Source organism: Misgurnus anguillicaudatus, chromosome 25, assembly GCF_027580225.2.
Source record: "Misgurnus anguillicaudatus chromosome 25, ASM2758022v2, whole genome shotgun sequence".
Lineage (NCBI taxonomy): Eukaryota > Metazoa > Chordata > Actinopteri > Cypriniformes > Cobitidae > Misgurnus > Misgurnus anguillicaudatus.
In genome coordinates, this window is record NC_073361.2 from 17,917,692 (window position 1) to 17,930,275 (window position 12,584).

General features: G+C 36.9%; 1 protein-coding gene across 3 annotated transcripts in view; it reads left to right on the plus strand.

Annotated features, from left to right (window-relative positions):
* Positions 1-12,584, plus strand: part of sema5a (sema domain, seven thrombospondin repeats (type 1 and type 1-like), transmembrane domain (TM) and short cytoplasmic domain, (semaphorin) 5A) — a 163,181-nt gene that overhangs the window by 124,801 nt on the left and 25,796 nt on the right. For all 3 annotated transcript variants that reach the window (XR_008638280.2, XM_055182136.2, XM_055182137.2), the window contains exon 16: positions 6,579-6,804. Coding sequence is in view for 2 of the 3 variants with exons in the window: in XM_055182136.2 (XP_055038111.2) it covers positions 6,579-6,804 (226 nt within the window). In the remaining variant the exon portion in view is untranslated. The remainder of the gene's footprint in view (positions 1-6,578; positions 6,805-12,584) is intronic.

Sequence of the window (12,584 nt, forward strand, 5' to 3'; positions counted from 1 at the left end):
TCGAACATGCGCTCGGCGCACAAACCATTTTTCCCGTTGTTAAATTAGCAAAAGTGGATTCGGACACACCCATTTACACGTTGCGCTGTGCGCTTTAGACAATGCGCTTAGATCGTTAAAATAGGGCCCTTAAGCACTACACAATTTGCATACAAAATTTTCTAGTACATGTTGAATAATATGTGACCCTGTTTGTCAAATCCATTATGTGGGATGATTTTATGTAGAAAACACACATAGCAAATCACATATTTAATTTATTTATATAAAAGGCGAAGCCGTCAATTTTGCAAATCACTTTTTGGCCACTACTGTAGATGTTACATCTACACCGGCCTCATGCAATCCATGCTTAAATTTAATTCGAAAAACTCTTTCACACAAGTGCTGTAGTCTATTTTCGCAATGCGATCATACTATTTTTAGCTCTGTCATCAGCATTCACAATACCAAAATGCAAATCCCCCTCTGAAAAGATGGCAGGGATCGGAAAGCATGTTAGCCTTCGTAGAGTAAGCCTGGATTTTCCAAGCATGAGCTACTGTAGCTGTGATATTCTTACTCTAAATTTAAACCCACTGCCAGTTTAGAATAAGCCACATTTCATCTCTCATGCCATATGTGGAAATGGTTTAGGAGGCAGCCCTGAACAGTTCATTTGCTATTCAAACTGAGTTAAAAGCAAAAATAACAGCTATTTAATTTAGAATACAGGGCTGTCAACGATTTCGATCTTTCTCGGTTGATCAATGGCACTTGCGGGACACAATGGCTTCGGAGAAAGTTCAGACGCAAATTTCCCATGAGTCCTAACGGTGATGCTCTGTCATCTTGTACAAGTGTGTCTACCCACAAAGCCAGATGTTTTCAAACCATCACCATGCTGACAACACCAAAAACACAAACTTGCCAAAGCATCCTAGGAATGCCACAGAAGCTGAGAGGGCAGGACCGCCATTCCGATGTGTATAATTATATTATGGTTTTGCATGTGGGTGCTATGTTCCCTGGCATTTTCTGTGCTATTTTAGGTCTTTTTAGGTCCTTGCTGTACATATTTTGTGAACTCAAAGAAGTAAAACTGTAAAGAGAAGATTTAATATGTGAGCTTCATATTGCTTTTTATTTTGTGTAACTGATGGTTACCAGACACTGGCACGGTCTGTCATACAGCTGTTATCATTTTATGAAAAATTCCCCTTTGAAATACTATTTGGTGGTCTGACACAATAAGAACAATGAATAAAGATGTGCAACAGGACTTTATTATATTGATCAAAAATGGGTTGAATAGTTCAAAGAGGTCAGATGGATGAAACAAGTTTAAAAAAAAAGATTTCTATAGAATATGCACTGATTATTTTTTCTTAAGAAAGTGAACGCGGTCATTTCTTATTTTATTTTATATATAAATACTCAGAGGGCCCTATTTTAACGATCTAAGCGCATTGTCTAAAGCTCACGGTCTAAATGGGCGTGTCCGATGCCACTTTTGCTAATTTAACGACGGGAAAAGTGGTTTGTGCGCCGAGCGCATGGTCGAAAAGGGTTGTTCATATTTCCTAATGAGTAATGGGTGTGTTTTGGGCGTAACATACAATAAACCAATGAGAATCTCTCATCCCCTTTAAAAGCCAGTTGCGCTGGTGCTATGTCTAATCCCTATTGTTTTTATTTTTTTATTTTTTTTGGGATTAAAACCTTTAAAAGATGTTTTCTTTCAGTCATAGAAGTACAAAAAGCAGGCTTTTAATTGCTGTAAATGTATTGATATCCTACATATTCATTGTAATCTCGTAAAATAATTTGCAAATATGCAAAAAAAGGTTTGTACAACAAAAATACAAACAAGAGAAAGAATTTACAAACATGCAGAGAGCCGAAACTTTTCAGCACTAGAACAGCGCCATGGGATTTTTACAAAGCATTACTTAAAAAATTTTTTCATCTCACCATATCCACAGGTACAGTGTCATCATATACAAGAAATCCGTATGGTAGCATTTAAAAACATTTAAAAATAGATGCATTTGTTTAAAGCAAAGCATTTATTTACTTACCAGGCTACAGGTGAAGCAGCTCTTTGTGCCTTCTAACATCTCATAATTAGTACTCATTTATGTCCAAGAGACTCAATAATAATCTTTTACATTTCAATCCTTTAATCTTTCATATTTAAAAGTGTTTTTGTGCTGCTGCGCATTCATGTATGTGATAAGCAAACCTGCGTTGTGGTCCCATTTATAGGCGCACATTACTGCGCTCTTTAAATAACAAAAAACATATTGCGGCATTGACTTTAGACTTTAGACCAGGTTTTTGTTGGTCAATGGCGTAGTCTATTTAAGTTGCCTGAAAATAGCAACAAGCCAACAATGCGCCTGAACACACCTCGTTTTCAGACCAGAACGCCTATGGGCACAAAAGTGGGCGCAAATGCATTTGCTATTTAAACAACGTGGCGCCAAACGTGAAAATGATAATTGCGCAGGGTTGAAACTAGCAAAAGACACTTTTGTCGCGCATTGGGCTGCATTGCACCGGGTGTATGATAGAGCCCAGACTCTTGATCAACCTTGACATAACTTGAACTGCCAGGAGAAAGGCATGGTGTAAATGCCATAGCACAAACGTTTACATTAATATCTGCTATAACTCCCCTGTGTGCGCACCAGTTGTGTTAAATTTTCTGAATTTTTATGAGAGCAATTTGGCAGCCTTCTTTAATTCTTAAAAATATATTTCAAACATAAAACTATCAACAGATTAACATGCACCATAAACACACCAAATCCAATTTCTCCACAGTGACTGTGGCACAGTCTGGGTATTAATTTAACTGACGCTGAGGTCATAGACGTTTTCTCCGGGGAATTTGAACATATCCCAAATGACAGCATTTTTCACCACCGTTCCGGATTGAGTGCTTTGCGCCGTCTGACCGATTGTGTACTTTGCTGTACTAATAATTGAGACTATTTGTCTTGGTGGGCCATTGTGGAACGGCCAGCCGGTGTCTCAGGTGAACTGCTGGTAATGAATGCAATCTGTGACACCTGTGTAATAGATTGCAGTTTGCTGTTTTCTTTGAAACATTTCGGTAGCTGTAGTAGAGCTCCGAGGAGTTTGGGTAGCGTCTGGTGTCCAAGATGTTGTGTGTGAGGTTTGAAACGCCCAATTACAACCAGACGCACACTTACTTGCTGATACACTGAATCTTTGTGTGCGGACAAAGGTTGTTTGGGAGAGCTTTAGGAAGAACTTGCCCCCGTAGGTCTTGGAGATATAAACGGCGCTGTGGATGTAATGATGTTAAAAAGCCTTGGAGAGCACGGGCAGGATTACTCATTAGTCAGCAGATGTCTGGAGACCAAGCAGAGACCAGCAATGGGCATCCCCTAATCCCTGCTTCCACTAGCCATAATGCACTGGCAACCGGCAGAACCTTTAGGTAATATGCAGAGGAAGAAAAACACACTCGGGGATGGTGAGTGGGAAAGCGGACTGAAAAAGATGGAGAGATAGTGAGATAATGAATAGATAGTCGGGGAGAAGAACACAAATGAAACAATAGAGAATTAAAGAAAGGAAGTGAGGGACAAAGTGAGATTGATGGAGAATTATATGAATGAAAAATGTGCGTGAGATGAGTAATGATATAGACGACAGAAATAGCGGAAAAGAGAGCAAAGTATACTGGAGTCTGTAGTATTCGCACATAACATCATTATCTGCAAGAAAACATGATTGATGTGCTCGGTTTGGGTCATGTCAAATTTCCGTGGAAATTTTAGACAGACCCGGCGCAAAAGTTTCAGGCTGCCGAGACACATCTATGGGCATTAAATCACCATTATGTTTTGCTGCCCATATGTAGGCAGTTGGCCAGCTGGTGAGTATTTTGGAAAATAACTGCCTGATTGAATCCAATGTAGCGTCACCATCACAGCCCATGTGTTTGAGTGCGTTCTGCTGCATTATCACTTTTAGTTAATACCCTTAGAGATTTTAAAGTGCCGCTTTGGCGTGATTTTATTTTATACATATTCCGACAGCTACTTAAAAGATGTTTTATTGGAAACCATAGAAAGGCCATCATTTAAAGTATATGTAATCCTTACAAGATGTGACAGTGTGTCTTATAAGCTCTATTAATATTACACATGAAGAGTTTGGTTCCAAAACGCGATAAACGCCTTTTTGCTAAATGAGTTGCAGCCAAAATCAGTATTGTATCAGGTCAGTATTTGAAAGTAAAAACAATGTCCGCCATGTTATTCGATCATCTTTTCTCCCTTTTTTTCCCAAAACGCGATAAATGGCAGTCTTCCTTTTCTGCAGAATGCAATAAATCCGCTCAACCAATCACAGTGCAACATTCCACACATTGTAAACAACAATGACGGTGCGTTGAATACACACAGAATCCTAGTTTTCCTCATCTACTTTGTACTTCGTGATCAACAAACAAACAAAATAATACATTGATGGCATAGATAAACCTCTGTCAACTAAATGAATATAACATGGCAAAGATGAATGCACATTTATATATTGATTCAATATATTTATAGCATTTTGAAAAAAAAAACTTGACATGGATTTATTGCATTTTGTGTAAAAAATAATTCGTTTTTATAATAAATCTTTGAAAATCAAATTTTTCAAAAACTTGATTTTTTTATGTTTTTATAACCTAAAGATGCTATGTGAAAGTTTGTAACAGAAAATATTGATTTTCATCTTGTCACTTTCTTGGTATAGAAAACACCGAAATTAGTCAAAATGGATTTATTGCATTTTGAAACCAAACTCTTCACATATACAGTATAAGTTTTAAAAACTCACATAGACTTAAGCCTATCTGGGGACAATAATACCATAAAGATGACTTGGACCTGTAAGTAATGATTTATTATAAATCTAGTTATGATTATATTTGTGTCTCGCAGTGATCATTTAAAATTAAATAAAACTAAATAGTAGACTGCAATAAAATTTTAGTGGACTGCTTATCTAGCAAAATAACATTAGTGTGACAGCTTAGTTAATTTGTATAGACTTTCAAAAGTTTTGTGCATTATAGTTTTAAATGTTAATCATTATAATAACTCAATAATTATTGAGTAACACATTTTTCTTTCATTCTCAAATAAAGACAGATTTATAATATAATGAAGAATTACACCATGCTTTTGTTTTAGGTTCAGTTGCACAGCTAGTTTGATTTCACGCTAATGGTATATTAACTACCATTAAAAACCATTAAAACTATAGAGTGTTAAAACAAAACAGATGAGACGTCGAGCCAAACGTTGAGCAATGCCTCAGGTTTCCTGTGTCTTTAACCTTGGCTTTCCGCTCCCTGTCTTCCCGAAAGTAGGTGAAAGGAGACGTGGGGAGAGACGGACGCTTAAGCATTTGACATCAGAGGTCTTCATCTGACAGATTTACAGATGAAAAAAGTCTTTTATCTTATTTCGCCAAGGTCTGGCAGCTATTCAAGGTCTATTAAGAATAAATAAATGTAGAGAATGGAAACAGCTTCCAACTCCACCAAATGAAGACGTGAATTACAAGAAATATAAACTTCTTAAAATGTATAAAGGTGTCAAGATATGAATTTGACTGAGTCTGTGCTAGACATCAGTATTAGATGACACACAACATTATCATAAATCGAAGGATTGAAAGCTCTTAGCTGTTGGTCGGATCAAGGATACAGACAGTGTGGATGTCGTATCAATCTAAGAAATGAAATAAAACAAACAGAAATTTGTGAGGGTAGATGAAACGCTCTCTAGATTTCTTCCATAACACTATTTCATCCGAACGATGTGAATTTTGGTCTTTTGTCAATACTTCAAGCCTTCAGTCAAATCCAAATGTCATTTTAACTTGCGCAGGACGGCCATATTTGTGTCTTTATTTATTTCCTCATATTTCACAGCCTTTTCTACTCAAGGCAATAAATTCAACTTGATCAATGACCTTTTCTGCCTGACTTGTTTGCTTCTTGCCATGTTCAGCAAAGTACGCAATTGAAATATTTCATGGGTGCCTGCGAAATGGCAACAAGACGGCAATAGGGCATTTTGCTGCATGAATTCTGTCAAATCTAAAAATAAAATATTGAGTAAGGGTCTTATTTTATAAAGTAAGAACTACTGTATGGGGCTTTTGTGCCTCAGAAATAAAGATACAAGAGCTGTCACTGGGACAGCACCCTTTAAAAAGGTCCTAATACGTATCATTTAGGTACAGATAAGTATCTTTAAGGTATCAATATGTACCTCTGAGGTACTAATTTGCACCCTTTAGGTACAAAAGTGTATTTTTAGAAAGAGTACTGCCCCAGTGTACCTTCTCTTCTAAGAGTGCATAGAGCCAAACACAGTTATACTATTATTATTTTTGATTTAGGCCTATTGTGATTTAAATTTTTTGCTTTGTTTACATCCTTAAAGAGGTTATTGAAACATTGTTTTGTACTGTATACGACGGGGGTTTGGGGAGATTCTTTAAGGGTGAATCAGACCCCAAAACATCTTCGTAATTCATTATTTTGTTTTATGTAGGAATTCCAATCCTGTAATACCCTCCCTTGCCCGGATCTAAAGAAGACTACTCCCTGGACACCGTGGACACCTGTGAATATCTCGGACAATGGCGGCCACTACGAGCAGAGGTTTAGATACACCTGTAAGGCGCGTGTACCCGAGCCCAGTCTGCTGGAGGTGGGGAGGCAACGCATCGAGATGCGCTACTGCTCCAGTGACGGCTCCACCGGCTGCTCCACTGACGGTGAGATCTCATTTAATCTCACCATTCTTCATTTTTCTATTGGCTTTTTCCACTTCAATCTATTTTCCTAGCCCTCATCTTTGGCGTCTTTGATGGAGTGAGTCTCACTTTGAGGCAAGTCACTTGATCTATTTGTCTATCAGTGCAAAAACAACATGATGTGCTTTAGTACCGTTCTTGCTTTCTCTTTCTCTTGCTCATCTTCATCGTTTTTTGGTGTGACGTCTTATCCGACCGAAGTGCTCTTAGCCACGTTTTTTTAACCACCCTGCTAATGAAGTCAAATCAGAGAATGTGATTTTTCTCTCTGTGCTTTGGGCTTCCTGTCTGGCAAAGTGCACTTCATTTCAATTGTTTACTTCCATGGACGTGTACAACTGCCTTCAGTTTCGCAGCTGCGAGTTAGCTGTAAACACTTGGTGGTTTGTAAACAAGCTGTTAACCAGGATGTTATGAGGGTGCAAACGGTATATTAGATAGATAAACAGCGGAAATGCAATGAAAGGTTTGGCTCCAGCTGAACCATAAAGGTTGTTTGTGAGGGATGTTTACGTGGACTCTACAGCGTGGCTTTGATCTCCAACAGCCATTTAGTAAAGTATTATTACCGTATGATCACAAGAAAAGAACCACACACATCTAATGATAAACCAGAGCTATTTTTATGCTCGTGTTATTTTCATTCGCTTTCCATCTCACTAATTTCAATTTCGTTTTACGGGAAAGTCAACCTCAATGAAAAAGACATTCAGAGATGTACACAGAGCAGCACAATAGCATTTGTTTTGCCTGTTCGTGGAAGCCTTTTGTTGTACTTAATTGTACTTTTCTGTTTGAATGCTGAAATGAAAGGAAACGTGGATTTGTTTTAACGTTGTATTGAGTCTTAATTGTAAGATGAGATGCATTAAGAAAGCACAGCTGTGACGCAGTTGACATAGTTAAATGAGTGTGCTTAACGTTTATAGCGTTGTTTTTTGTATGACTACGTCATACAGTAACTGATTACTGTGACACGGATTTCTTAAAAAAGTAGGTACAGAAGCTGTCAATAGGACAGTACCCTTTAACAAGTTGTACCATTTAGGTGTAAAGTGTAAAATTTAGGTACAAAAAATGTATACATTTGGTACCAGTATGCACCTCTGCGATACTAATATGCACTCTTAAGGCACAAAGTGACAGCTTTTTGTACCTTTTTTGTAAAGTATATGGTTATAGTGACATGGTATGCTATTGAATGCCTCCATGTTTTTGAGTACTGTACAGTATATCCCGATTCACAACCAAATACAACCAAGTTCATTTTCATTTGAAATCTTACAGATATATAAAATCTTTGATGTTATGTTTGGGAATTTATCGCCAATCTGTAATGTTAGTTCATAATTAATTGTATGTTTACAAAACAATGATGTACTAAAAACAAAAAGATTTAATTTTTCGCATACAATAACTGTTGTCGAAATGATGCCTGTTTACTTATCTGCAAAATCAATGAAAAGTGCTGTATAATGCATGCCAAAACGTGACATTGTAAAAATGATAATGTCACACGTACATGTACAATCACTTAATACTCATGCGTCACCAATTTCACAAAGTCACAATTTTACAATGAGATGATAATGATATCATTTGCAAAAATGTGCAGTGCACTTAAAAACCCATTTTCAGAAGTTTGCATTTTCGCCCCCAAAACAGTAAAGTTGTCGAAATGAATATCCAAATTTAAATAAAATGTTTTCCATTCTTAGTTAAAAAAAGATGCCATGTAAACACCCCCTCAACTCATTACCCGCCATTGACAAGTTATCTCATCAATTAAGAGAAAACATTCGCATTAAAAAACGTGTTCCGGATGAGTTTTTATGGTAATCTGTAATACCGCGATTTACCCAATTTATAAAAAAACTGAAGCACATTTTTTTATTGATTTTACACTCCGTGTATGTTTTGATAATCGTTCTGAATCTGATCTCTAACAAAATTCCTTTACAAAAATGCAATTATTTCAGCTTTTTGCTAAAAAAAATATTGTTTAAGAAAAATACCCATATTGATACCGAGCCCCTAAGGTGACATTGGAGTAAAAAAAATCTAAAGTTTAGTTTCATGTGCTCACGTGAAACCTTTATGTGCAGATTTTTAAAAAAGTTTAGTACACGAAACTAAACGCGATAGTTTTAGGAGCGCACGCTGTAGTTTCACATGCGCGCTGAAACTAAACTTTATTTAATTTTTGCTCCATGTCCCCTTAGGGGCTCCGTATATTTAAGAGTTTATAAACAAAGAAAAAAATAAAGATTGTATGAAACGTTTTTTTCCCGTTCTTTTTGTTTGTTTATTGTTTGTTTGAAAGCAGAGGTTCTGTTCTTTCATTTAATTTATTTGTAGGTTTATATATTTTTAGAAGAAAGTTTTCCTGGAAGGCGTTTTGTATAACTTTTTTGTGAAAATCACAAAAAAATGCTGGCGGGCAACTTAAAAAAAAAGGCGGGAAATGAGTTGAATGTTTTTTTGTTTGTCTTGACAGTTTTTCCAGTCTTTAATAAATTTGCCGCAAATCATCTTTAAACCTAGCAGAACATGTTGACAAATTTGATGGTGAAACTGAGGCTTTGTCTGGGAATGCTTTTGTATTTAAAAAGAAAACTTGGTTATTATCATTGCCATCATTCCTATAGGACATGTGGAAAGTTTCAAATCAGTTTTAAACCACCTAAAGTTTTAAGCAGTGATGTATCTCCTCCTAGCTTTTAAACAATTTGTCTTATAAAATAAACTGTCACAGGTTGCCTTGACCTCCCAAATCTATATATCCCTAGAAGGTATATTTCTCAAGTCTACTTCACATTACAAGGTAAATTTCATTGGTGTGCTTGGCCCTGTAATTGCAGCTTGCAGCTATATTATTGGAGATGGGTATTGCCAGTGATCTGTATTACCCTGACACGACTCTCCCTTGATTTATTAGCGCTGTGTCCGTGTAATTCATAAATATAAAATGCCCTACAAGGAAATGAATAATTTCTGCATTTTAACTATTATTTAACTTGAATCACCCAGCTATAACCCTATATGCACCATCATGACAGATATGTCTCCTAAAGGATTCCTGTCGCATACGGTACAGAAGCCCAGTGCCATAATCACCTCCACACTAAAGATGTGTGTTGATATCATTGAAGCCACGAGGGAAGATGAGTTCTGAAATGAATGGGCTGCCACTTGGCCAAGATTTAGCCTCCCATCTCGGCTTGCCCAGATCGATTTGAATCTGTAAGAATCTGTAATCCTCGCTTGTGTGAAGAAAGGGTGATAAAACATGGAGTCTCAGAGCATAGAGTTTGTGTGCTGGAGCTGTGCAATGAGTGTACAGTATGTGGTTAAACTAAACTGCAATGCTGTGTCAGGCATGTTGCAGATTTGCTGTACTAAAGGTAAAGGATTTTTTTGTTTCTGTACCTCAATTGGTAGAGCATTACATTAGCAACTCCAAGGTAATGGGTTCAATTGAATACACTGTAGGTTGCTTTGGATAAAAGCATCTGCCAAATGTGTAAATGAAGTGGAATGGAAGTTTATCTTTTTTGTGAATGCAGTCTATTGCTTTGAAAGTCTTGATATCCTCTGCCTCTTTAACTGTCTTGTGTCTTATCTACCACCTGCTTAATTTAACCAGCTGCTAAATGCCCTAAAAAAAGCACTGTGCTATAGACGGTTTTAGCAGTAACAACATAAACAAGCGGCTTTCGTGGAAAACACATAACTTCCAGTAAACTTAGCTAAGAATAAATAACAACAAAGTCCTTTTAAAGTAGTTTATTTATATAACAAGCAAATAAACAACACGAAGAGTTCAGTTTTACAACTAGTTAGATCATTAAACAAACAGAAAACGGAAGTAGGGCTGTCACGATTATGAAATTTGGCTGACAGTAAATTGTCTCATAAATTGTGACGATTAATTGTCTGTTTTAGGGCTTTGACATTTAATATTTATTTGTTTGTTCATGAAATTGTTTTTACACATTGTTGTGATTTATTTAAATTAAAATATTAGTTAATATTAATACACATGACACATATTTAAAAGTAATTATTTAATGAATATCTTTCAAAAACTGAACATTCTTCATAAGAAATAATCACAAGTGTCTAAAAAATAACTGAAAATAAAAATGCAATCAAAATAAACTGACTATACCAGATCAGGCCTTAAATAGTAGCCAATTCTACTAAGGTCATATTAGTACTGGACCACAGTGGCTGTGGTGTATTGGCTGCAAAAAATTACTTCCTTACAGATCCTTAAAGGATTAGTCCATTTTCTTAAAAGAAAAATCCAGATAATTTACTCACCACCATGTCATCCAAAATGTTGATGTCTTTCTTTGTTCAGTCCAGAATAAATTATGTTTTTTGAGGAAAACATTGCAGGATTTTTCTAATTTTAATGGACTTTAATAGAGCCCAACATTTAATACTTAACTCAACACTTAACAGTTTTTTTCAACGGAGTTTCAAAGGACTAATCCTTTAAGAATAGCATCCTTCACTTCCCTAAGTTTGGAATTATTAAATGGCTTTGCAATGGATCGCGTTACACAGTCAGTTAAGGAGCGCCATGTGATACTGTCTCGTTTATACAGGCGCTGCAGCTCCCCCTTGTGTTTTTTAAAGAGATGTCCAATCATTGTGGTGATCTGAAATCATCGCGATGAGGTCACACAACCACAATGAGGTGATTATTTCATTATTGTGACAGCCCTAACCGGAAGTAAAGTTCCGATCATACGCGTAGTCACGTCACCGCACGTGTGTCTGATAAAACCATCTAAACTTACAGAAATGCATTTTAAAGGCCTATCAAGGACTTAAGGGGGTCGCACACCGGCCATGCAGCTCAGCGCCGCGCCGTTCTAAAAAAATCAAACACATTGTTTTCTATACGCACACCGGCGCCGCCAGGTGGCGCCTGTCCGCGCCGCCCAGCTGTGACTCAGGAAGTTGTTCAAATCCCTGTCGCGCCACAGAGCGCCACTCACATAGTTTAACATTAAATAACATCATATTTGTCCCAAATCATTAACGATTAACATTGGCTGCTAACGTATATTTTGCATTTTGAAGAAGACTATCTGACGAAGCTCGCGCTATTTAATGTGCACTTCCGGTTTACAATACCTCCGAGTTCTCCTAGGCGCGGCGCTGAGCTGCGCGGCCGGTGTGCAATCTCCTTTATTCTTAACTAACTTTGCCGTATTATTGCATGTGGAAAGCGGACATCAACAGAATTTTATTTAAATGAATAGTTCACCCAAAAATAAAAATTCTGTCATCATTCACTCACCCTTATGTTGTCCTAAACCTGTATGAGTGTCCTTCTTTTTAACAAGAACTGATCGATTATGCGAACTTCGTAGCTGTTTGCTGATTGAAATGATGAAACAAGTTTGGCAGTATACTGTATAGCATCTCTGTTAACTAAGATGTGATATTTAGCTCTCTGTTGATAAAGTTAACAGGACTATGAAGGTCACTTATGTAAATGTTGCTATTTTGTCCAGCCTTTAAGCTCTCTTTTATCTGCCTAATGCCAACATTATAAAAGAAACAAGATCAGGAGAATCAGCGGCGGTTGACATTTCCAGATTGGAAATGCATTTGAAGTCAAGTCGTTTAGTAGGTGAATTTAAATTGGTTTTGGGGCAGATACGTTTTTTTTTTTATTTCTCAGCGGTCATTTTTCAGGGGCAAATGAAAGAAATCCCCAG